The 27,746-nt window shown below is 34.8% G+C and overlaps 1 protein-coding gene across 4 annotated transcripts in view; it reads right to left on the bottom strand.

Annotated features, from left to right (window-relative positions):
• Window positions 1-27,746, bottom strand: part of SMCHD1 (structural maintenance of chromosomes flexible hinge domain containing 1) — a 202,058-nt gene that overhangs the window by 97,205 nt on the left and 77,107 nt on the right. For all 4 annotated transcript variants that reach the window (XM_037805484.1, XM_037805486.1, XM_037805485.1 and 1 more), the window contains exons 14-23: window positions 24,549-24,662; window positions 23,984-24,090; window positions 23,173-23,255; window positions 22,887-23,000; window positions 14,204-14,281; window positions 14,005-14,124; window positions 10,987-11,131; window positions 3,928-4,024; window positions 2,482-2,554; window positions 37-176 (exon numbers count right to left, since the gene is read on the bottom strand). In XM_037805484.1, the coding sequence (XP_037661412.1) occupies window positions 37-176; window positions 2,482-2,554; window positions 3,928-4,024; window positions 10,987-11,131; window positions 14,005-14,124; window positions 14,204-14,281; window positions 22,887-23,000; window positions 23,173-23,255; window positions 23,984-24,090; window positions 24,549-24,662 (1,071 nt within the window). The remainder of the gene's footprint in view (window positions 1-36; window positions 177-2,481; window positions 2,555-3,927; window positions 4,025-10,986; window positions 11,132-14,004; window positions 14,125-14,203; window positions 14,282-22,886; window positions 23,001-23,172; window positions 23,256-23,983; window positions 24,091-24,548; window positions 24,663-27,746) is intronic.

Here is a 27,746-nt window from a genome sequence, read left to right as displayed (position 1 = left end):
AAATAAAATTTACATATTGTTATTTCATAAGCTCACCTTACAATGAACAATCAGTTTTGGTTGTGCTGTTATATTGTCTGATTCATCCAAAACTTCTACCTGAAATGGGAAAGCTGTTCCATTTTCTATAACCAAAATTTCAGAATCAGGTTTCACTTTCAATCGACGAGGGGGGCCTATCAGGAAATTATATAGTAAAATACACATTCAGGTTTCAAAGATTTAAATTATTGAACTAGTAAAAGAAGCAACTTTAACATTTACAGTTTTAGTGATATTTTGTAAATAATGCCAAGAAAGAGGAAAAAATAAGCAATGTTTACGTTTAATCATAGCTATCTCAAATATGCATCGATTTTATACATGACCACCGCTGTCTCAACTGTATAATTTGTTCAATGTCTAGGCTTAGTTTTACACTACAAACTATGACATGGTGATATGGCATGCTAGAAATCATCTAAACATATAAAAATCTTAAAAAGATCCTGAAAAAAAAAAAGAATTCAAGAAGTCTGGACTCCTGAAGACAATTGTATAATAATGTAGATTACAAGGGGTGACAGTGTGATTGTGAAGACCTTGTGGATCACACCCCCTTTATCTAGTGTATGGATGAGTAGAAAAATGGGGATAAAAACTAAAGGACAAATGGGGTGAGATGGGGGGATGATCTGGGTGTTCTTTTTCACTTTTATTTTTTATTCTTGTTCTGGTTCTTTCTGATGTAAGGAAAATGTTCAGAGATAGACTGTGGTGATGAACGCATGACTATGTTATCATACTGTGGACAGTGGGTTGTATACCACGGATGATTGTATGGTGTGTGAATGTATTTCAATAAAACTGAATTTAATTAAAAAAAAATTTATCAAACTACTTTTTTGACTGACTATAACTTCACACCATGATTGATTTCTTGGGTACATGAAATCTTGGGTACACGAAATCATGTACCGGCTGTTTTAGATTAACATTCAAAGGATCGCTTCATGTAATAACATAGCTGCATAATTTAATTATTAGATTGCCCACAACTTTGATGTCTAAGCAAGTTAGACCCCAAGTTCCCTATAAGATTAATAAAAGAGGGTTCACACTTCAGTAAATTGACCTGATCACTCCATAAACATTAATATTTAAAAACTCAATTTATGATAAATATTGAATCACAAACACACAAAGAACTGTTAGTGAAAACACTTACTTTATAACAACATGAATTAATACTTATTATTTACTATATGCCAAACACTGTCCTAAGTTTGAATTAAGCACTATTCTCATATAATCCTCACCAAAATTTTAATGAAGACAGTAATATTATTATCCCCTTTCTAAACATGAGGAAACTGGGGTCCAAAGAGGTTTAAGTATCTTAGATCAGATTACCTGGTAAGTGGCAGAGTCATGTTTTAATACCGGTTTGTAATTTGAAACCCCTTGACCTTTATCACTACACTATGCTACTTCTTACTTAGTCATTTTACTCTCATATTCCAAAAATATGTCAGAACTACCTGGTAAGTTTAGTACTCAAAACCCCAAAAATAAAGGCAGAAGAAGAGTTTGCTAGTACATAATTTTTTTTATTTTTTTATTACCATGTGCCGATTTTTACTTCTCTATCAATTCATGCTTGAGGAGCACCTCAAACTACTTGAATTTATGAAAGCAAATTGTTAATATGTTCTTTTTATTTAAAACCTGTAAAAAATGTCACATATGGATGAAACTGTGGTCCTGATAAGTGTTTTACATGTATAGCCAATAATCACTTTGCATGGTACTATGTTAATGAAAACTCATGCATATTAGAACTGTCCTCAATTCAATTACCACAGAACCAAGAAAAGTGAGGACTGCCTGTATTAACTCATTTAATTTTCCCAACAACACTATGAGAGTAGGCATTACTCTCCCATTTTAGACGCAGATAAACTGAGGCACAGAACAAGTTTACCTATCATAGGTATCACAGCCTAGGTTCAAAACCAGAGGGGTTGATTCCACAATGTGCTCTGTGAACCACCACAACAGACTGACTTTCAAATTAACCAGCATTTTCTGTGCTTTATAATTTTAATTCAATTTTATTTTCAAGTTAATATTCATTTGTAAGTTATTATCAAATTAATTTAATACAATTGGCATTAGAAACTTTTCTTTTTAAAATATGAAACAGTTATAAACAGGAGGTAAAGAACAGACCCACTTCTAATATAAGCCTAATAAGCATAATCCTAAGAATAGTTCTCCAATATATTTTAAGTTTTTCTCCCCAGATTATTTTTAGAACTTCATTAAAATCTTCCAAAAGTCTTTATTAGTTCTGTCAGCACTGTTTAACATTCAAATGTATTTTCAAGACTTATACCAAAAACAAATTTAAAACCCCACTTTTTAAAGAATCATTATACTTTATCATAGGAATATTATTTCAAAGGTAAATATCAGGAATATTGCTTAAAATAATATTACCAGGTAGTAATCTAATTTTCAAAATCTCTGAGTCTTCTTTTAAACCCGGCAGAATAACCTTCAGATTAAAATTCTGTTGAAAAGAAATTTCAAAAATTAAATCCAAATCAAAAATACATCAGTAGTTTATCACCTTAATTCTGATTTAACTTTGCTTTTCATTTTCAAACCATTATAAAAATCTACTCAGCAATTTCTTATTTACCAACATTATCATATATATGAATATTAGATGAAGAAAAAAATGACATATTGCTCCTTAGAGACAACAGTCTCTTCAAATTCAAAATAGATAACCTCCAAATAACTATTAGCAGTAAGACAGGTATTACTGTAAAAGTGAAAAAAAACAGTGAAGTAGAAAAAAAGACTCTAGGAATCTTTAAATGCAATGTGGTATTCTAGATTAAATCCTGGAAGAGAAAAATAACAGTAGAAAAACTGGGGACATCTGAAAAAAAGTCTGTAATTCAGTTAACAGCACTGTATCAATATTAATTTCAAAGTTTGGATAAGTATATGTGGTTATAAAGATATAACCTGAGTGAAGAGTATATGGGAACTTTATACTATCTTTGCAACTCTTCTACAAATCTAAAAATTATTTCAGAGAAAAAGTTTTTAAAAGTCTACAATTCTTACTTGGTTACGTTTATCTTTCTAATGTTGTTTGCCATGAATTTCAAGTTCTTTTACCAAAAAAAATCTGAATTCATAAAAATTGTACAGAACTAAACCTTTAATTTGATTTGAAAGAAATATTAGTTCTTGAAGACATTCACGTGCTTTATTTAAACATCGTGTTGCTGGGAAAATCTTTAAATATACATCAAGGTAATAATACAGTGATTAAAACAAGTGACACTGCTTAAGTTATTAGCCATAGCTGTCTTCTTCAGTCATATAAATCTATTATCTCTTTTTTATGCCTAAATGAAAAATTAACTTGTTGGAATTTATGTTTTTAACTTCCCTAGACTTATTCCTTCCAAAACAACTCTCTTTAAATAGAGAAATACCAAATCAATTATGTTAAAGTGAGCTAAAGTTGCTCATATTTCTAATTGTCTTTTTTGTTCTAAAAAAACTATTTTTAAAAGGATGGAAAAATGTAAGGGGGGAAAAACCCAAACAACATAATTCTGGATAACTGTGTTGAAGAAATGGCTTTGAATGTGGGAAGACAGGAATGAAGATGAAAACAACTGAAAAATGTTTAAATCATAAATGTTAAACAAACAACAGTAGTAAAAGAACCATGCTGATTTTTCTTAAAGATGTAATTGCTAAGGCAGCTGATGGGATCCTGATTATTTCTGAAAAACCCAATATTTCTGTCATCTTGTTACCAAAACAGGTCATTTGATTTTAAATCTCCAATTTGATTCTTCGCAAAAAAGAAATAAATATTCAACATGTATTATAGCATTTATGCACAATACTTACCTTGCCCTGACAAGAGTTTACAGGGCCCTTAGCTGTAACACCTCGAATTACACAATTTGGTCCTTTGGTTATTTCTTCATAATGTAAAGATAAACCACTGGAAAAAATCAATTATTTTTTATAATTTCCCTTCAATTACATAGAAATAAGCTGCCAATACATTTCGTTTTCACATATACTATTGACATAGTTATATTTCTTCTAATAAATTAGAATTTTTAAAAACAGTAAGAAATAACTGAACAAAAGCAAATTCCAATGAATTTCTTTTACAAAGACTATAAAAATTGATTCAGTAAGTATTGAGGAGTGAAACCAATAGGCTAAACACTGCAGATGACACAGCAAATACAATGTAAAGCTAAAAACTGCATATATTAAAATAGTGAAGATGTAAGGTAGGAAACAATCAAATGCTCGATCATGTACATAGGCCCCTTAGCTGTGATAGCCCATTAAAAAAAATAAAATATCCAAATTAATCAGGTTTAAGGAAGTCCTCCGACTTTAACACAGGGCTATCTATGAGCCACCATCAGCTGTCTGTAAATCAGAATCAGGAATAGTAGTGCTTCTCAATTAATGTACAAGTGAAACCCTGAAGATCTTGTTAAATTGCAGATTCTATTCCGTAAGACTAGGGTGCAGCCCAGGATGCAGCAATTCTAATATGCTCCCAGGTCATGCCAATGCTATTGATCCAAGGACCACACTTTGAGTAGCAAGGGGTTAGAGAAGTTATTTCTAGCCCCCCACTCCACATTTAGTGGGTCTGCGTGGGGGCTCAGAACCAATGCAAACTTCATTTTATGGAGAAGCAGCTTAATCTGATAGCTTCAAATAATGGGTTTAGTTTCTATCAAGGGAGTATATGAGGAATACGAAACAAAAAAGGAATGAAAGGATATATTTTAGAAAGATATTCTAAAATTCTTTTAGAATTTGGGAATTAAGTAAGAGTTTAAGAGTCCATTATTATTATTTGTTGAAATAAAATTAATGCATTCTATGAACTACTGATAAATGCAACCAATTGGGTGAATTTCAAAGGCAATATGCTGAGTGAAAAAGGTCAGTCTTAACCCATTACATACTGTATGATTCCATGTGTAAGTGATTCTCAAAAAAAAAAAACAAACCCTGCAAACTTATGGACAACATATCAGTGGTTGCCAAAGGTTATGGGTTGAGGAGGATGTTACTACAAAGTAGCAACATGAGGGAGCTTTTCTGGGGTGGTGGAACTGTTCTTACCTTGATTGTGGTGGTGGTTACAACTCACAGAAATGTATGAGGAAAAAAGGCAGTTTTTATTTTAATAAAGAAAGCATTGGAGCTGTATAATGTCCTGTATAGACATGAAGGTGGGTGACATGAAACTGGAAAAAAAGGCAAATTCAGAGGCAGATTTGAAGGGCCTTCAATGTTATGCAAAGGAGTAGCTTGTAGAGCAGAAGGGCCCATTAAAATAATTTTGACAGAAGTAACATGATTGATAGCTATGTTTTAGGATTTTAACACTGAAACTAATACTGAGTAATATTACTAATGAAGACTAGGAATACTATCTCAGGGATTATAATATCTCCCACATTCAATTTTATTTAAAATTCTAAAGAAAAAATAATGCATTCCAGGGATTTAGACACTCAGATGACAAAAAAAAAATTTGGTATTCAAGAATAATACAAATAGTAAGATTTGAATGCTAGTTAAGTTTGACTATCAAAACTATTTTTAAAACACCTTATTACTTCTTGTAGTGGTAGAATTAGCAGGAACATTCTCTTTCTACTTTTTACATGTTGAATTGATTTTTTAAAAGGTAATATGCAAAACAAAGGAATAAGAAAAATAAATAACCTAAAATAACTACATTGCTTCCAACATGATCCTACCATACCCAAGAAAGTTTGCAGAACATAATTATTCCCAAGCATTCCCATAACATTGAGTACCCTCAATAGCTACCTTTCTTATTAGATTATCATTCCCCCTTCAACGGTTGCTACCTATTTCTATGTCTCCTACATTCTACAATATAAAATATTTATTTTACATTTTTCACAGACTTCACATTAGTGGTAACATACAGTAACACTCTTTTTATGGATCATTTCATTCGGCATTAAGTCTTCAAGGTTCATCCATGTTGTCATATATTTCACAAACTCATTCCTGCTTACTGCCTCATAGTATTCCACCATGTGTATATACCATATTTTGTTTAACCACTTATCTGCTGAAGGGCATCTGGACTGTTTCCATTTCTTGGCAATTGTGAATAATGCTGCTATGACAATCAGTGTGCAAATATCTGTTCATGTCACTGTTTTCAGATCTTCTGGGTATATACCAAGAAGTGAAATTGCTAGGTTGAAGAGTAGCTCTATATTTAGTTTTCTTCGGAACTGCCAGACTGTCTTCCAGAGTGGCTGTACCATTTATACAGTCCCACCAACAATGAATAAGAATTCCAATTTCTCCACATCCTCTCCAGCATTTGTAGTTTCCTGTTTGTTTAATGGCAGCCAATCTAATTGGTGTGAGATGATATCTCATCGTGGTTTTAATGTGCATCTCCCTAACAGCTAGTGAAGATGAACATTTTTTCATGTGTTTTTTAGCCATTTGTATTTCCTCTTCAATGAAATGTCTTTTCACATCTTTTGCCCATTTTATAATTGGGTTGTCTGTACTATTGTCATTGAGTTGTAGGATTTCTTTATATATGCAAGACACCAGTCTTTTGTCAGATACATGGTTTCCAAATATTTTTTCCCATTGAGTTGGCTGCCTCTTCAACTTTTTGACACATTCCTTTGAGGTACAGAAGCTTTTAATTTTGAGGAGTTCCCATTTATCTATTTTTTCTTTCATTGCTTGTGCTTTGGGTATAAGGCCTAAGAAGCAACCTCCTAATACAATAGAATACAATATACAATAATATACATGCAGGGCCCCCCTGAGGAGCTGCGGGAAAATGCGGAGGTGTTAGGCTTCCTCACCTAGACTGTTGCCAATGTTCTCACAAACATCGAGGACTGGTGGTTTGGTGCTGGGAAAACTGGATCTCCATTGCAAAAAGAAAAAAAGGAGGACCCCTAACTCACACCATATACAAAAATTAACTCAAAGTGGATGAAAGACCTAAATATAAGAACTACAACTATCAAACTCCCAGAAGAAAATGTAGAGAACCATCTTCAGGACCCTGTGTTGGGCAATGGTTTCTTAGGCATTACAACCAAAGCACAAACAATAAAAGAAAAAAATAGGTAAATGGGACATCATCAAAATCAAAAACTTCTGTTAACTCAAAGAACTTTATCATGAAAGTAAAACGACAACATACGCAATGGGAGAAAGTAATTTGAAACCACATATCTGGTAAGGGTTTGATATCTAGAATATATAAAGAAATTCTTCAATACAACAACAAAAAGACAAACAATCCAATTTAAAAAATGGGCAAAAGACTTGAACAGACATCTCTCCAAAGAAGACATACAAATGTCCAGAAAGCACATGAAAAGATACTCAACATCATTAACCATTAGGGATATGCAAATTGAAACCAGTGAGATACCATTCCACATCCATTAGAATGGCTGCTATTAAAAAAGAAGGAAAATAACAAGTGTTAGAATGGATGTGGAGAACTAGAAACACTTATTCACCACTGGTGGGAATGTAAAATGGTTAAGCTGCTATGGAAGACAGTTTGGCGGTTCCTCGGGAAGCTAAGTATAGAGCTGCCCTACAATCTGGCAATCCTGCTACTCAGTATATTCTCAGAAGACTTGAAAGCAGGAATGTGAACAGACATTTGCACACCAATGTCCATAGTGGCATTATTCACAACTGACAAAAGGTGGAAACAACCCAAGTGTTTGTCAACCAATGAATGGATAAACAATATGTGCTATAAACATGATGGAATATTATTCAGCAGTAAGAAGGAACGAAGTCCTGATGCACATGACAACATGGATGAACTTTGAGGACATGGTGTTAAGTGAAATAAGTTAGACACAAAGGACAAATATTGTATGCTCTCACTAATATAAACTGACTATAATAGGTCAACTTACAAAATCTAGAATATAGGTAACAATACATAGAATGAAGTTAGAGGATGGGGAGTGGTTGCTTAATATGTGCAGAATGTTTCACTAGGTTGAACTTAAACATTTGGAAATGGATAGAGGTGATGGCAGCACACTGTGAGTATGATCAACAGTGCTGAATTGTGGTTGAATGGGAAAGTATAGGGTCATGTATGTTACCCCAGAAGGAAAGTTGGATTTATACTTCAGATGCACTTTATGGTATATGACTATATCTTAATAAAATTGCATTAAAAAAACCAGAGATCAGAAAGGGTCCTTATGGGTAATGGGGGTGTCAAAGGGAGAGTATATCCTCATCTCCTACAGCTTTAAGAAATAGTGCCTAAAACTGAAGAATCAAGTAGAAGTAATATAAAATTACTTAGCTATATGGTAAGTCACCAAAATAATCTGCTAAGAAAGCTGAAAGTGGTTCTCTAAGAAATGGATTCAGAGTGGGGTGCTAAGGGCCTGGGGGAGGGAGTGGCATTCTTTTTTACAAGGCCTATCAAATTATTTGAATTGTTAAGCCATATACACGAATAAATTATTTCTTTTTAGACAACAGCTAAGAAAAAAAACCATAACATAGACACACTCAGACAATGGTCTTCACCTTACTAAAGGTGAAAAAAATTTTTTAAATAGAAAATAAAAGGATCCAGAGAAATAGGAACATTCATCCACTGTTGGTGGAAATACAAAATCTGCAGCCACTGTAGAAAACACTTTGGTGGTTCCTTAGAAAGTTAAGTATAGAATTACCATATGACCTGGCAATCTCACTTCTAAGTAAATATTCAAAAGAATTGAAAGCAGGTACTCTAACAGATTTTGAAAACTGATGTTCATAGGAGCATTATTCACAACCGCCAAAGGCAACCCAAATGAACATCAATTGATGAGTGGATAAACAAAATATGGTAGATACATTTACAATGGAATATTATAGCCATAAAAAGGAATGAAGTTCTGAGTCATGAACCACAGGGATGAACCATGAAGACATATGGTAGTGAAATAAGGCAGACACAAATGACAAATATTATATGATCTCATGGATATGATACAATTAAAATAAACAAATTCATAGAGTCAGAAACCAGAAAACTGGTTCCCAGGGGCTGGGGATGGGATATAAGAATGGGAGTTAATTGGTAATGGACGGTGGTGATGAGAGCATGATACTGTGAATGCAATTAACTCCAATGAATTATACATTAGAAAGCAGTTAAAAGGTCAAATTCCAGTAATATGTTACTAGAACAAAATTTTTAAAACTACACAGCTGTACAATACAGTGAGCCCTAACATAGACCATAGACTATATTATAATAATATTGCTTCATCAACTGTAACAACGGTACACCCAATACAAAATGCTAATGATAGGGAAAACTGTATTTGTGAGGGTGGGTATATGGAAACTGAATTTTCTGCATGATTTTTCTGTAAACCTACAGAAACCTACAGAATTTGCCTTTATTTAATAGCCCTTTGGAGTTTTCCAATGGAAAAACTGTTTTTCTTAAAATTCACATGTCCATACCACCAAGATTTTAAAAAGTCTAAAATCTTAAATATCACTATGTGTTTATGACAGAGACTTCATATGTAACAATATCCTAGTAAGAACAAGAGGAAAGTTATAGTATATAACAGATGTAAGCTAATGCATAATTATTTTACATTTGTGGTTATGCTGGACAATTTCAATGTTTTATTTTGTAATTGATTCAATTCTTCCATTACTGCTCAATATTCATATAATATGCAAAAATGACAAAAACGACATTTTGCAACTTAAGAGAACATAAAACTATGAAAACCCATTTTGAATAATTTTTATGACTAGGTATTGCTTTTCAGGAACATAACCTTGGTGTAAGCCTTGACAAGAATATCTATGCCTCATGAGTCTGTGAGCTTCAGGAAGGCAAATACAATATCCTTAATTCATCTCTACATCCCCAGCCAGCAAAAGTGTCTGGAATGCAGGACATACTCAAATGACTAGAAGAGTAAATGGCTCCCCCACAAAGGGAGGGGAAAAAAAAAAAAAAAAAAACAAAACCCAACACACAGACAATAAGATAAGATAACATATATAAAAAGTAGGTAAAAAGACAAAATTGGAAGCCAGAGTAAAACAACTGTTTAGGGAAAGAAACACAATTCATGCTTGTAGACTGATGAGGAATTTCTCCCTAGACATCTCAAAAAAAAGGTAATGGTAAATAGTTAGCATCCTCAATAACATCACAAGACACAGTGCTATGTTTCTCAGAGCTATGGGATGATATAGAGAGCCAGGGATGTATATGTTGGATGGGTTGTATGTGTGTGAATATATCTCAATAAAATTGCATTTAAAAAAAACAGAGAGTGAGCTAAGGGCTATGATAGCATTACATAAAGAGATTAAATTCAACCATTCTGCTTTGCTTCAAAAGAATCAAATAGTGGCCTAGGGAAATTAAGCAGGAATAGAGATGAAAAACGAAAGAAAGAAAAAAAAAACAGTCAATCACATCACACCAAAGGGCTATTAAATAAAGGCAAATTCTAAGGAAAGACCCAAGGAAAGAATAACTTTATTGCTATGGTTTTTAAAACAAATCAATATTAAACTGCAGTAAAATATTAAAACCTACTAGAGGTAATACCACTAAGTTTAAATAGCTATAACTTCTAAACAAAACAATAGTAGAACCAAAAATGGCAGTACTAACAGAATTGCCATACTTGCACAAGGAAACATGACACTGTAGTAACACAGGATAGCTTGGGGATAAATAAAGCCCTCACATATTATAAAATTTACTATACATTTTAAATAATATCAAAGTTAAAAACCACATGCAAATAATTAAAGCTCTTTAATATGAGAAAGAGTAACTGCACAGCAAATATGAAAAGGCACGTACAATTTGATCCTTTAAATTACCTTGCTTCAAGAATTGGCTGAATATCAGTTACCAGTTGAGTAGTGTGGCCGAATTCATCCTGGAACTGTAGAGGGATATTGAATGGGACTCCAACCCGAAAAGGAGGATCCAGAAGACCAAATGAAAATTTCTCTGGCTTGCCCTCTTTAACAAAAATAAAAGTAAAAATGAAAAGCAAATATAGAAGTCAGAAATAGATCCATTTACATATAGGAAATTAGACTATGATAAGGGCGACATTTTAAGTCTGTGCAAAAAATTGACAATCCATTTGGGAAAATGATGAGGTTAAATCTTTACATCATAAAAAGTAAAATTTTAAAAGTATTAAAGATATGTTTTAAAACTATGAAATTATTAGAAAATAAAGAATATATTTATAACCTTATCATAGGAAAGAACTTCTAAAGCAAAACACAAAACTCAATAGCTATAAAAGCATACATTTGACGAAGTTTTAAAAATTCTGTAAGATACAACAAAGTGAAAGATAAGCTCCCTTTGGGTAATGGATGGTGGTGATGGTAGCATTACATTGTGAATGTAATTAAAATCACTGAATTGTATATTTGTATGTAGTTAAAATGGTAATTATATGTTATCACAATACAAATTTTAAACAAAAATAAAGTAAAAAGTATCCTATGAGAAAATATTTGCAATACATAAAACAAAACATTAAAATCCAGAATACATAAAAATCTCCTATAAACCAGTCTCAAAGTGTGGTCTCTGGTCTAGTAGTTTCAGCCAAACCTTTGGAAGTTAACAGAGATGTAAATTTTTGGGCTCGCCTCAAACCTTACAAATCAGAACTTCTGGGGGTGAGGCCCAGTAAATTGTGTTTTAATAAGCTCTCTAGGTGACTTGGATGTTTCTCAAATTTCTGAACCACCACTTTCAACTGTTAAAATGGACATAGTAATGAACAGGCGCTCACAGATGACATATGAACGCCCAACAGAGGCTAAAAGAGGTGTACAACCTACTAATTAGAAAAGCAGTTTAACTGCCAACTAGGCTAGATAAATAAATGGGCTAGCCATGGATGAAAGTGGGAAACTGTAAGTCTCATATTCTGATTGTGGGAGTACCATGACAAAGTCTTTGTGGAAGGCAATTTGACAGTAAATATATTTAAAATTTCAGCTTTACAATTCTACTTCGCCGTATCTACTCTAGAGGAATTCTAGCACACATACACAAAGCAGCATAATTTTTATTCCATATACCAATGTGGTTTGTACTAGCCAAAAAACTGGAAAACAACCTAAATGTTCATCAACAGGGAACTGCTTAAACTATGTTTCATCCATACTATGGAATGTGTTTCATAGCTATTAACAGAATATATTAGATTTATATGTACAACAAGGAACAATGTCCCAGGTGGTCCTTCTGATTAAAGAAAGTTGATCACAGGCACTTAGATCAAGTCTCTCCAAAACCCTGAAATAATAACACTACACAGATTCATTTTAAAGACAAAGACAAAAGCAAAGAACAAGAAAAAAGATGATAGTAACATAATTTGAAAGCTAGGAAAGATATGGGCAAGTATAACTGACTTAGCAGAAAGAAATAAAAATATCAAATCTTCAATTATCAACAAAGCAGTCAGAGAACCAATCCAATTCACACTACTGGACACCCAACAGTCTCAGGAATGACTGTGTCAAGTTGGGAGTGAAACTGGGATAAAAAACAGGAGGACTCATTGAACAGCTTCCCAGATCCCCATCATCCCTCACTGCATTCAGCCAGTCATTGTCTTTCTCACCCCAGCAACAGAGTGAACATTCATTCTTTGGGGAAAGTTAAGTCTACGGACTAAGGGACACAGTACTACTAAAAGTGTCATAGTTAAGCAAATAGTTAAGAAAATTAAGCGAAAGATTATATACTAAATGTGAGGCTCCCACCAATCTTCACCAGGTTGCCTCCCAAAATGCTGGCAGCCAGAACTTTACCCTCCCAGCATGCCACTAGAAGTCTCTGCTCTGGGCAATCTGAACAGCCAAAGAGACAAGACCTAAAAACTCTCATAATTCTCCCAAAAAAATAAGCTAGCCAAATCACTTTACAGTTAAATACATGATTGACAAGGGGCCTCCCCACAAATTTAATGCTGGTGAAAGGTTACAAATGTCTCATTCTTAAATGTGAGCAAATCACTAGTTATGTACGTGGGCAACTAATACGAAAGACCCACAACAAACAGGGAAAAAAGCAACAGGGAGGAAATAAACTGCAAGTAAGAAAAAACTTCAAGGATTAAAACCCACTATTATTAATAACCCCAGGAAATTAATAAAGATACTGAATCAATGAAGTGAAAACAGAGAATACTTTGAAAAAGGAATATCTATAGAATAAAAAAGAGATTTCAGAAACTAAAAAAAGACAGAAGAAAGATAAAATTCAATAAAAATTCTGAAACATCAAGTTAAGGAACTATCTCCCATAAAGTAGAAAACTAAAACCAAGATATGGAAAGAAGAGAAAAGAAAATTAATATAATAATCAGGAGATCTAATATCTTAATAAAAAGTGATCAAGAAAGAGAGAACAAGGAGTAGGAAATCAAAGTAGTTCAAGAAAAATTACTAGAAAATCAAACAGGAATATCCAGATTCAAAGGGCATACAAGGCACCCAGGAAATGGATGAAAACAGACCCACACCAAATTACACATTTTTAAATTTCAGAAACTGGGCCCTATATATATTCCTCAAACTCCTGGGGATTGAAGGGAGGGAGAAGGATTGGGGTGGTGGAATGGGGGGGCAGGTCACTCATACTTTACATTTTACCAGCAACAATGGAAACTAGAGAACAAAGAGGCAAAGTCTTCAAAATTCAGAGGCAATATGACTCTCAAGTAGAATTGTAAAGCCATTTTAACATCAAGATGGTTACCCAACTTTCAAACATCTTTTATTGATCATCTATCTTTTCCCACTGGATTTAAAATGCCAACTTTAGAATATATACTTATGTATTCATGTTTTGCTTACCTTTAACAGAAAATTTAATTACTTTAGATGGTAGTGGTCTTCCTGCGTAAGTGTCTGCATTACTTTCATTCAATACAACTTGTAATTTCAACGTATAGTTCCCCAATTTTTGAATATTTTCTGGATAAATTAAGAAGAGATTAAAAATCAAGACCACGTAATACTTACATAATTTTAAACATTCAAAATAATAACTCACCCATTTTTTTAAACCAGTAAGGCCATTTTCCTCCATGTTGACTAATATGTGAAATTATTTCTTTATTTCCACTGGAAGCTTAAAAAAATAGAAAAATAAAAACAAAGAAACATTTATGTCTTGAGAAACTGACTTTAAAATGTCACACTGATATCAAGCATCTTTCTTTGCTCTCTATATTTTAAAAAGTGTTTTGAAGCTTCAAAAGAGTCTACGCAATTGAGCAGCAATAATTAAATTTTACTCATTAAACTCACTAAAATTCCTATATTTCAACTCTTAAAAATTTATCTGTAACTAAGATTAACTGATACAAACCAAAGAATTTAATAAAGAATTTTCCTTTGATATTAAAAAACTGCTTTCTGGAGGAGGAACCTAAGATGGCAGCTAGGTGAGACAGAGAAAAAAACACCTCCATGGAAAACACTAGATAAAAAACCAGAGAGTGACCCAGAACACCACTTCCAGAGTAGCACCAGCCGGACAAGTCCTGCTAAAGCCACCGGGAACATGCGTTTGGTGAAACCAGGAGTCTGCATTCTGAAACGAGTGAGTGAGTTGGCTGAGTCCCCTGGCCACGCTGCGGTGTGGGGAAATGGTGGGTTGGCGTTTTTTTTTAAAAAAAACAGAAGCCCGGGAACAGCTGCAGATAAGACAGGAGCGGTCTGGACTAACGCCTCGGTGTCTGGGGTGGAGTATACCCCTTCCCACACCCATTGCTGATTGTCTCCGGTCCAAGGGAGCAAAGGGGAGACGCACGACTTGCAGCCGCCATCTCCCCAGCGGGCGGGGCTACTCCTGCCCTGCCCAGGGCCGAACACACAGCACAGACCCGAGACAAGAAACCCAGCCTGACAGGGAGTCTTCCCCGCAGCACCGCTCACACGACACAATATCGGCCGTGGACAGTGGCCTTGAATTCACCCATGGCTGATTGTCCCGGAGCTGGGAGGGCAGAGCTGTGCAGAAAGGGGGAAGCTAATGCGTCCCATTCAACCATCTTTGAAGTGGGCTGGGAACACCCCTACACAGCTTGGCGGCCCAGGGCTTCCGTGGAGGCCGGCGCTCACTTGTGACGTGGCACGGCCCTCCCTGCCTCAGCAGAGGTCCTGGAAAAGCACAGCAGGGAGGGGGGAACCGCTCGGAAATCCCAGGGAACCTACGCCAATACCAAGGATTTCTGTGTCAGCAGCAGAGAACAGCCTTAAATCTCCGGGAACACCTGGGAGGTTTGATTATTAAACCTGCCCTTCCTCCCTAACCGCTCAGGCACACATCCCTCATTGAGGGCAGACAGCACCGACAACACACCCAAATTAAGTGCACCAATTGGACCCCAAAAGAATCAGATCCCCACACACCACAAAGTCGGGGAGAACTGACTTGGGAATAAGTGACTCACGGACGCCATCTGCTGGTTAGTTACCGAAAGTGTATGTCACCAAGCTGCAATTCTAACAAATTAAAGATCAAGTAAAGCAAATGCCAAGAGGCCAAAAACAACAGAAAATCTTAAAGCATATGATAAAACTAGATGACATGGAGAACCCGAACCCAAACACTCAAATCAAAAGATCCAAAGACACACAGTTCCTGGCAGAATTAATCAAATAACTACAGACAGGCAATGAGAGCATGGCACGGGATATAAAAGGCTTGAAGAAAAGCTTGGCACAGAATATAAAAGACATAAAGAAGACCCTAGAAGAGCATAAAGAAGACATTGCAAGACTAAATAAAAAAATAGAAGATCTTATGGAAATTAAAGAAACTGTAGGCCAAATTAAAAAGACTCTGGATATTCACAATACAAGATTAGAGGAAGCTGAACAACAACTCAGCCTCCTCGAGGAGCACAGTACAGAAAATGAAAGAACAAAAGAAAGAATGGGGAAAAAAATTGAAAAAATTGAAATGGATCTCAGGGATATGATAGATAAAATAAAACGTCCAAATTTAAGACTCATTGGTGTCCCAGAAGGGGAAGAGAAGGGTAAAGGTCTAGAAAGAGTATTCAAAGAAATTGTTGGGGAAAACTTCCCCAACCTTCTACACAATATAAATACACAAAGCATAAATGCCCAGCAAACTCCAAATAGAATAAATTCAAACAAACCCACTCCAAGACATATTCTGATCGGACTGTCAAATACTGAAGAGAAGGAGCAAGTTCTGAAAGCAGCAAGAGAAAAGCAATTCACCACATACAAAGGAAACAACATAAGACTAAGTAATGACTACTCAGCGGCCACCATGGAGGTGAGAAGGCAGTGGCATGACATACTTAAAATTCTGAGAGAGAAAAATTTCCAACCAAAAATACTTTATCCAGCAAAACTCTCCTTCAAATTTGAGGGAGAGTTTAAAATTTTCACAGACAAACAAATGCTGAGAAAGTCTGCTAATAAAAGACCTGCCCTACTTCAGATACTAAAGCGAGCCCTACCGACAGAGAAACAAAGAAATGAGAGAGAGATATAGAGAATCTTAACAGACATATATAGAATATTACATCCCAGGTCACCAGGACACACATTCTTCACTAGTGATCAGGATCCTTCTCCAGAATGGACTGCATGCAGGGACATAAAAACAAGCCTCAATAAAATAAAAAATAAAAAAACGAATTTGTTCAAAGCACATTCTCTGACCACAATGGAATACAAATAGAAGTCAATAACCATCAGAGACTTGGAGAATTCACAAACACCTGAAGGATAAAAATGAGGGGGAGATGAAAACATTCCCGGATAATCAAAAGTTGAGGGACTTCATCACCAGAAGATCAGTCCTAAGCAGGCTGAAAGGAAGGGACACTAAACAATTGACTGAAATCACATGAAGAAGTAACGATTTCCAGTAAAGATCTCATGGTAAACATAAAGACCAATACTACTGTACTGTTGATTTATAACTCCACTATTTTCTTCCTACAGGATCTAAAATACAGAAAGTGTAATGATAAATCGGTGGTTTTAGATTCAATGTAAAATATGTAATTTTTGACAAGAACTACATAAAGATGGGGGAATGGAGGAGTATAGGAACACAGTTTACGTGTCCTATTGAAGTTAAGTTGGTATCAAAGAAAAACAAGATTGTTATAGATTTAAGATGTTAAATTTAAGCCCCATGGTAAACACAAAGAAAGTATCAGAGAATATGACCAAAGAGATGAAAAGTAGAGTAGGGGTTCCAAGAAGTGGGGGAAGGGGCAATGGGGAGTTAAGAAATGAGAGTAGGGTTTCTGTTTGGGGTGAAGGGAAACTTCTAGAAATGGATGGTCGGAAGGTGATAGCATTGCAACATTCTAAATGTGATTAATCCCACTAATGGAATTCTAGGGAGGGGTGGAATAGGGAGATTTAGGCTATATATATTTTTCCACAATGGAAAAAAAAAATAAGACAGTCTAAAGAGATGACAATTAAATGCCAAGGATGATCCTGGATGTGATCTGAGGTCAGAGGAGAGGAGGCTCAAAGGGACACAGATGGGACACAAGGAGAAAAAAAAAAAAAGGAAATATAGAATGCAAGCTTTATATCAATGTTGAATTTCTTGAACTTCCTAGCTGCGTTTAATGAGATTGCATAAAATAATGTTCTTGTCCACGGGAAAGGTAGATGTGAATTATATTGTTTGTTCAAAGATATGTGCAGCTTGCTCTCATATGTTCAGAGGACAGAGCAATAGATGATGGGTGCTAGGGAGGGAGGGAGGGAAGGAGAGAGGGAGGGAAAGAAAGAGACAGTGGTGTGACAGGATCTTAACGGTGATGGATCGGGGTATCGGGGGAGTGGGGTCGGGGTATGATGGAGTTCTATGTATAGGGTTTGTACTGTTTTTGCAACTGTTCCTGTAAGATTGAACTTATTTCAAAATAAAATTTATTATCAAAAAAAAAAACAAAAAAAAAAACTGCTTTCCTTAAAATTTCACTTCCGGATTAAAGTAACAGTTTATTTGATATAAAGCAATCTTGAAGAGATATTGTTAAGAGAAAAAAGCAAGGAGTAGAACAGTATATATATATAAAAGGCTACCTTCTGTGTAAGGAAGGATAAGAAATATGAACATATTTGCCCTTGCTTATAGCTCCAAAAAGGAAACACTGGAAAGATAAGCCAAAAACTAATAACATTACTACCTAAAGAGGTAGTATTCAGTGGGGATAACGTAACTTCCCGGAAAAATTTCTTGTTACACATTCTGGAATTACATAAATAACTTAAATATTCAAAATATGGAATTAATATAAGGCAATAATTAAACCAAACCAAAATGTTTATCAAGTTGGTGACATAACCACGTTGCAAGTGACTTTAGAATAAATAATTTTTGGATATTTATCCAGAAAGAAATAATTGTTTTAGGACAAATACAGCAACAAATAAGTCAAATTTAATTCAATAGTCATAGTAGTACTTATATCTATATTATTATGTTTAAACCATTTAAATATATTGTAGGAAAAACAAGTGAATGTTAACCTTGTTAAAAATCAAAATTTTCAACATAAAAGAAATACAAGTATAAAATCAAAGCGCTTAATAGAGAATGTGAAATTATTTCTTAACATTAAATAATATTAAAATTTCTTAGAGTCTTGGTGGGAAATTCTTTTTCAAACAGTTGAATTCTGTATACAATTGTAGCATTTTATTATCACAAATTAATTCATAATTTTGATATTTGATATGTTATAGATTTAAGATATTTATAATTAACTGATGAACTTTTCAACTGTGCCTTATGTATGTATCCCATATAAGGTTTTTCTTGTTCTTAATTTAACTTGTGAACTATATGTTTTTCACAATATAATTATGATCAAAATTGAAATAAATCTTAGCATACATTTTTTTAAAAAAAATCAAAGTAGTTACATAAAAACCCAAAATATCAGCATGAATTCAGTTTTCCTTTTCCAAAAATATATATTCCTAATAGTCAACTGAAAAAGCTTACAAGCAATGTCACCCAGTGGCAATGAACATCCCTAACACAGACTGCAGTCCCTAAATACCATTCCCCAAGGAAAGGACCCAGAAAGAATTGATGATTCCAGGTCTGGAGTAGAATATGTAAAAGATTCTAGGCTAACCTTGGAAGGTGATCTCACTGCCCTCCCCACTACGTGGGACCCGACTCCCAGGGGTGTAAATCTCCCTGGCAACACAGGATATGACTCCCAGGGATGAATCTGGACCCAGCATCATGGGATTGAGAACATCTTCTTGACCAAAAGGGGAATGCGGAATGAAATGAAATAAAGCTTCAGGGGCTGAGAGATTTCAAATGGAGTTGAGAGGTCACTCTGGTGGACATTCTTATGCACTATATAGATAACACTTATTAGGTTTTAATGTATTGGTATAGCTAGAAGTAAATACCTGAAAATACCAAACTCCAGCCCAGTAGCCTTGACTCTTGAAGACAACTGTATAACAATATAGCTTACAAGGGGTGACAGTGTAATTGTGAAAACCGTGTGGATCACACTACCTTTATCCAGCATATGGATGATGAATAGAAAAATGGGGACAAAAACTAAATGAAAAATAGGATGGAATGGGGGGTGATTTGGGTGTTCTTTTTTATCTTTATTTTTTATTCTGATTCTGATTCTTTCTGTTGAAGGAAAATGTTCAAAAATAGATTGGGGTAATGAATGCACAACTATATGATGATATTGTGAACAGCTGATTGTACATGATGGATGATTATATGGTATGTGAATATATCTCAATAAAACTGAATTAAAAAAAAAAAAAAAAAAAAGATTCCAAGCTATCCAGGGCAGGAAAGCTATCAAAGGGTCACATTGAGAGGACACAGGAACCAACATGAAGGAGCATCAAAAAGAAAGAAAACTTTTAAATGTTTAAAACCCTATAAATTTACAACAACACTAAATTTTAAAAATCAAAACAAAACTACAGCAACTCACTAATCATTACTGCAGAACCTCAATTCCTAACTCTGGTAATTTGCAATTAAAGAAAAGAATCAAACCCTTATACAGCCTTTCCCATAAAAGCTGTGTTTTTGACTAACCAAATAACTCTGGTTGATAAAAGAAAATTTCTTTACAGATGAATTTTGGATAATAAATTTGTAAAGAATAAAAGAATCAGAAAAATCACCATTTTGCATCCCCTGATAAAACAACTAATTCAAACAAAGATCATTAGTGGATGATCCATTACACAATAAATGAATGGAGACCTTCATAATGGAGAGATCAATGTTACCAAGTGAATTCACTGATCCATTCAACATCATTACACTGGAACAATTAGACATTGTGTGCCTCTTGATGTACTACCATGTGAAACACAAATTACCTAGTAAATACTGATTCTTGTTTTAGGAAAAAGTGGTGAACCTGACCTAATCAAGTTTTAGAACTAACTTGCAGATTTCATGAAACAGAGCAAATTGTGGAACTAATTCATTGACATCTCAAGGAGACAGAAAAATATGAAACACTCTACAGAATATGTAACCAGGTTTGTCAATAAATCAATTACATTAAAAAGAGGAGGGGGGTCTGCTCTGGAAAAAAAGAGACTTAAGAAAACATAATAATTAAGTGCAATGCACATGCCTGATGTCAAAAAAAAAACAAAAACAAAAACAAAACACAAAACAACAAAACACCATAAAAAGATAACATGTTAGAAAATCAGGGGAATTTGAATTGGACTAAGTAGTAGAGGACAACAAGGAACGAATACTGTGATGACTGAATTATAATTCGAAATGCACGCACTTGAGACACAACAATCAAGAAGAGAACAGATGCAGCAGTACAAATTACATAAGTTTTGAATCAGGCTAAATGATATATGGGAGCTCATTACATTATTCTATTTGCTTCATTCATAATTTTAAAATTTTAAGTTTAAAAAAATGGTGCAACTGCAAATTTGTCATGCAATTAGACAAACAAACGACTATCAGAAGTTCTCAAGCAAAGACCAAGCAATTTTCTTTTTTTAATGCATTCATTAACTCCTTTATACTAGGCACTAGGAAAAAAGCAAAGAAAGCAGACAATATCTCTGCCTCCACAGAATTTCTATCTTCTAGAGTAGGGGTCAGTGAACTACCATATTGTCCATGGTTGCTTTTGTTCTGCAATAGCAGAGATAAACAGCTGCAACACAGAACTCATGGCCCTCGAAGTCTGAAATATTTACTATCTGGTCCTTTACAAAAAAAAGCTGCCACGCCTCTACTAGAGGGAAGAAAGACATTTAAGAAATAAATAAAATTTTAGGTTGTACAAATTAACTTTAAGGAAAAGAATAAGACACTTGAGAAAATAACAGAAGAATTTCTAATATTATCATTCAGAGAAACCGCTCTGATAATGTGACATTTCAGCTGAAACCTGAAAGAAAAGTCAGTTTGTCAAAGATCTGCTGTTTAAAAGTTCTAGGCAGAGGATAGTACATATGCAAAGACCCAGAGATGGGAAAACCAAGCTTGTATGGGAACTAAAAGAAAGTGACTGCGGTTTGGAGTATGGTGAATGAAGATGAAGTTGAAGAGGGAACATGGTCAGATCATGTGTGGGGTCTTGCAGAGCTATGGTTGGTATCCTATGCCACTAAAAGTGAAGTAACATAAAGCAGGCGAGTGACTTAATTAGATTTTCACTTTAAAAGGATCACCTCCGGATGCTTTGTGGTTAATGAGCTGGAGTAGAGCAAAATTGGCATGTAAGTGGTTGAGATGAGAGATTGTGATGACCTGGACTTGAATGGTAACCCAAGATTTGGAGAGAAGCGGGCAGAACGAAGACATTCTTAGAATGGGATCTGGTGGTGGACTGGATACAGGGGATTAAAAAACAAATGGGATGGCCTTAAGAGAGAGCATAGAGTAAAAAGAGGTGTCCAGGAAAAAACCCTGAAGTACCATAACATTTACAAGTGGTATACAGGAAAAGGATCATGCAAAGGACACTGAGAAGTGGCCAAAGGTTGGAGAAATACAGCATATGGTGTCACAGAGGCCAAAATAAGAGAGTATTTCAGTAAAAGAGGTGGTTAAACTGCATTAAGTATTGCTGAGAAGTCTAATAAGACATTTATACAATGAAAGTATACTCTTTCAATGGTTTTTCAAATGTTGCAAATAAACACACATTGAATAAAACACCAAAACTTAAAAATCCATGCACTATACACACAAGATTACAGTAACAGATTATGGAAACTGAAAATATTTTTAGGCAGCCAAGAAAAAAAGCAATGGACAAAGTTAACAAACGAGGTGATTTGGGTTAAGGAAAAGAAAATGAGCAATAATACCCTGCCAAGTACTTCTGGCCCACAGGTTCAGAGCCACCAAATTTTTTATTTGGGAAGGGAACTTAAGGAGTATCGAATCTAACGTCCTATCATGTGCAAATTCCTCTACATATATACCATATCATTATTTTAGCCCATAATTATCTACATGGAAAAACTGAGGAAAAGGGTAAAAGAAAAACTCAAAAAACATCTTAAAAACTAATTATTCGTAGCACCTGGAATTCCTAACATTAATCCAATTCACTGCATTAGCTAGCAGATTGCTAGGTCATCAATAATTACGTAAGGATAATTAAATCTGTATACATTTAAGGACAATATTAAGGACCCAAATTAGTTTGTATACTTACTGTGTAATATAACTTTGAGCTCAACCAGGAGTTTCTTTGACCCTCCATGACTTGTTCCTGGAAGCTTCTGCATTGCTTCCCCCTTTTTATTCAGTATTTCAATTCTTAACGCACCTTAGCCCAAAATTTAAAGAAAAAAAAATGCATCTTAAATACACACAAAGAATCTCCTCAGTATTGACATTGCATTTTAACTTTTCATAGACTTTTACATTTTTGAAATGTAAAACATAAGGAAAGCATTATTTCAGTATTGGGGGAAAAAACAAAAACAAAAACCACATACCAATAGGGGTTCCAGCAGGCCTTATCTCATTTGGCAATAATTCATCTCCTTCAGGCCAAGTTACTGACAATCTATCAGGGAGCCTAATATGAAAACATTAAATTAATGTTTTACAAACCTCTGTCAATTATGGTCTTAATTAGAAAAATACAAATTACTAGAAACAAAAAGTTTTATTTCTACTATATTTTGAAAGGTTAAAACTAGAATTCTTTAAGGTTAATCATCTAAAATTTTCCTGATGAACAATCACTGTTGCTACTGAAGACGTGAGACACCACTTCCTGGTATTAAGAGCCAGGAACAGTCGATCTGGTAATTTTTCTATTTGTGTATGTCACCTTTGGCAGACAGTATCAACTCTAAGAATAGAGGGAGAATTAGTGAGATTCAGTAAGAACAAAATGACTACATCATTAGCTAGGCAAGTAGAAGAGCCAAGAATAGAGCTCTGCTTTGATACTGCCTTTTACTTTCATACTAATTCTTTGCCTAACAGAAACTAACACAATTTTCTAGTTGCAGGCCAAATCATTTTTTTTTAAATGCCTTAATGTTAGTGCCTGTAAGAATGACATTTTAGAAATAAGAAATTTCCTTTTTCTACAAAATCAATGTAGGATTCTGTTTCTGTAATAAGTAGAAGCTCTCAATTTTTTTTAATGGCAATAAGTTCATCATAATACTACATTTAAGACTACAAATGCCCTAGCATAAGAGTAAAATGACATTCAAGATTACTTAAAAGCACTATAACTCACCTTTAAATTTTTCTTGCTATTTTTATCATGCATCTGGAAATGTGCCTTACCTCGCCATTTCATCTTCTACATATTTTTTTACAGTTTTCTCAGCAACTGTCCTATCCAGCTTTGCAATTGGCACAGTTTTTATTTCATCAAATAATGCCTGAGGTTCCTGAATAAATAAAATAAATTTATACCAACATTTCAAAGAAAACCATTCAAATTTAGCAGCAGTGAAAGCACTAATCTATGTTTCTTCCAAAGAAATGTTTTCCCTAATTAATATATAAATCATATTGATATTCTTACATTATAGCACAGTTTTTATTTCCATTTTTTGTGTAATCTCTTTTGCTAATTATATAGCATTCAAATATTAACAGAGTATAGCATCAAGTGAAAAAAAAATCACTCCAATTTTGGAGTTATTCATTCTTGAGACAGAGTTTAGGTTCCAATACTCACTAGTTTTGGGCTCTAGAGGATATGTGTATATACAACTGTTTTATCCAAAGGAAAAATCAAGCATAAGAAAAATATACAATATTATATCTTTATTTCAATATTTAAGCAAAAATAATTCATACTAAGAGACTTCCAAGAAGTATTTTTTATTACTTGCTGCCTTACCATTGCAATTTGAACTTCTCCTCCTGTAGCATATACTTCTCCATCATGATCACCATAAAGAAAAAATTTTACTATGCTTCCATAAAAGAGGGGAAGTGTCTTAATTGTCTTAACCTAGTATTTAGTTAAAAAAGAAAGGTTTTAGTATTAATATTTAGTAGCAGAAACAGGTTTAATAATTACTTCTATTTTATACACAGAAAAAGTCATTTACATAATTTTTAAAACTAATGAAAAAAGCTTTCTAGTAAAATTATATTTATGAAGGTCTCCACTTATTCTTAACATACCACTGTAAAGATAAAACAACTGCTTCATGCCAAAAATGTCATGGCTAAGCATCTATTAAAAAGGCCAAAACTCTTTTAAAGCCAATTATTACGAATGCTAAAGTATCTCAAATTTTTTTTTCCCTCATAAACTCTGATTCTTAGTTTAAGAACATTGATTTATAAGCTCTGACAAGTTAACATTTCTTTCAAATAAATTAGTTCAAAACTTGTCTATGAAAAGTCTTGAAGAGACTATTGGTAGAAATATGGACATTAAAAGCAATTCTGGTGAGAGCTCAAAAAAAGTGATGAAAACTGTAGGTTGTTTCTATCATCTTAGACAACACATGTATCATCATGAACAGAATGTTGGTAGAAATATGGACACTGAAGATGCTTCCAGTGAGGCCTTAGAATGAAATGATGAACGTGTTATTGGAAATTGGAGGAAAGGTGATTCTTCTTAAAAGGAGCAGAGAACATGGCCACATTGAGCCCATGCTGGAATGGAAGTAGAACTTGTAAGTGATAAACTTGGATACTTAGCTGAGGAGATTTCCAAGCAAAGTGTGGAAGGTGCAGTCTAGTTTTTCCTTGCTGCTTATAGCAAAATGAGAGCAGAAGAGGATAAACTGAGGACTCTACTGTTACACAAACAGGAACTGCGCTTGAGGATTTGAAAAATTCTTCCCTATCCAGATTAGGGCCAGAAGTGGCCCTGACAAGGTAGGGCCCTCCGTGTTTCTGGGAAATGAGTCTCTAGAGAATGGGGATCCTCCCAAGGTTGTGACTAAAAAGCTGCTTACTAAGATTAGGCATAAGAGTCATGGATCCAATAAACCATCTCAGAGGAAGTCAGATTTGGAAATAAGTCAGAAGAACCCATGTGATGGAGGCAGAGATACAAATAAAGGAACCCCAAGGATTGCAGTAAACCAGCACTAGAATGCCATAGACTACGTGAGAAAGCATTGCCTGCCAAAACTTTGATTTTGGACTTCTAGCCTCTAAAACCATAAGACAATAAATTTGTGTTATTTATGTCAACCCACAGGGTGGTATTTGTCATAGTAGCCATGGCAAACTAAACATGTGCCTATAAGATTTTTCCTTTTTAGCTTGAAAGGGCTAAGTACTGTCCTATACAGAGTTCCCAGCAAGGACCACAAGAGTTTATGCCCAATCTACCTTTCCAGTCTCATTTCTAAACTATTCCTCTTCACATGCACAGTAGACTGCCTACCTGCACAGTGACAACCCAACTTTACTGCTTGCTGTTTTCTTGCACTTACCTACGCCTCCATCCACACTCGGATTATCTTTTTCTAAGAAGGCGACGCACTTCACCACCACACAGCATGTGACAAAATGATCACTTTCTCATTCTTGAAACTTTTCATTTGACTTCAGGAATATGGAATTTTCCTACTTTCTTTCAATCTCACCAGCTAATCTTGTCTCCTTTGCCAGCTTATCCTTTGCATTCTAACCCCTAAATGTTGGATAAGCCCCAGGCTCAGCCCTTGGCCTCTTCTCTAGTCCTATGTACTATTTCTAAGGAATCTTATCTAATTTCATGGCTTTAATTACATTTTGATGACTCTGACATTTTACAGAGAGAATGGACACACTTCTAAGTTTGCAATTATCTTTGTAAATGTGAGCCTCAATTCCCATTCAAGGTCCAGCTCAAATGCCACTTCTTCCACAAAGTACTTCGTGATTTGCCCTCTTCTCCCAGGCCCTAATCACCATCTAAAGCCAGAAAATTATTCTCCTTCTAATCTCCCAAAGCACTATTCACCCTCTCTTTTCATATGACTTATCTCTTTCCTAGCTATTATTTGTGTTTATTTTCCTTGTTTTTAGACTGTATTATCCCCAAGAAGAAAGCACATCTCTAAGATCTTTGCATTCTCTATAATGCAGTCAAAAGGTAGAGTAACTTATATCAGTAGGTGCTCAATAAATATTGCCAAAAAATCATTTCATATCGCATTCAGAAAAACATCGAGAATCTCTATATATGTGAATAAAATTAACTGCAAGAAACAATATTTTTGCAACTGTCCTGTAAGTATGAAATCATTTCAAGATAAAAAGTTAAAAAGATAGAAACATTAAAAACCTTCCTAACTGACATACCCCAAAGTAATCTGGGCAGAGAATAAAAATATCTATGCACGGCACCCCCTGAGAAGATGGGGGAAAATGCAGAAGTGTTGGACTTCCTCACCTGGATTGTTGCTGATGTTCTCACAAACACAGAGGACCAACGGTTTGGTATGCTGAGCCCTTTGTCTTGGGACTTGCCCTTACGAAGCTCTTTACTGCAAAGGAGAGGCTAAACCTGCTTATAATTGTGCTTAAGAGTCTCCCCCTGAGTGCCTCTTTGTTGCTCAGATGTGGCCCTCTCTCTCTAGCTAAGCCAACTCAGCAGGTAAACTCACTGCCCTGTCCTGTACGTGGGACCTGACTCCCAGGGGTTAAATCTCCCTGGAAACTCAGGATATGACTCCTGGGATGAACCTGGAACCGGCATCATGGGATAGTGACCACGTTCTTGAACAAAAGGGGGAAGCGAAATGAAACAAAATCAAGTTTCAGTGGCTGAGAGATTTCAAATGGATTCATGAGGTCACTCTGGTGAGTATTCTTATGCACTATATAGGTATCCCTTTTCAGGTTTTAGTGTATTGGAATAGCTAGAAGTAAATACCTGAAACTATCAAACTCCAACCCAGCAGCTTTGACTCTTGAAGATGATTGTTTGACAATGTAGCTTACAAGGGGTGACGGTGTGATTGTGAAAACTTTGTGGATCGCATTCCCTTTATCCAGTGTATGGATGGATGAGTAGAAAAATGGGGACAGAAACTAAATGAAAAAAAGGGTGGGATGGGGGGATGATTTGGGTGTTCTTTTT

Source organism: Choloepus didactylus, chromosome 16 (genome assembly GCF_015220235.1).
Source record: "Choloepus didactylus isolate mChoDid1 chromosome 16, mChoDid1.pri, whole genome shotgun sequence".
In the NCBI taxonomy this organism is placed as follows: Eukaryota; Metazoa; Chordata; class Mammalia; order Pilosa; family Megalonychidae; genus Choloepus; species Choloepus didactylus.
The sequence above is the reverse complement of the archived record's forward strand: the minus strand, read 5'-3'. Positions and strand labels throughout refer to the sequence as shown.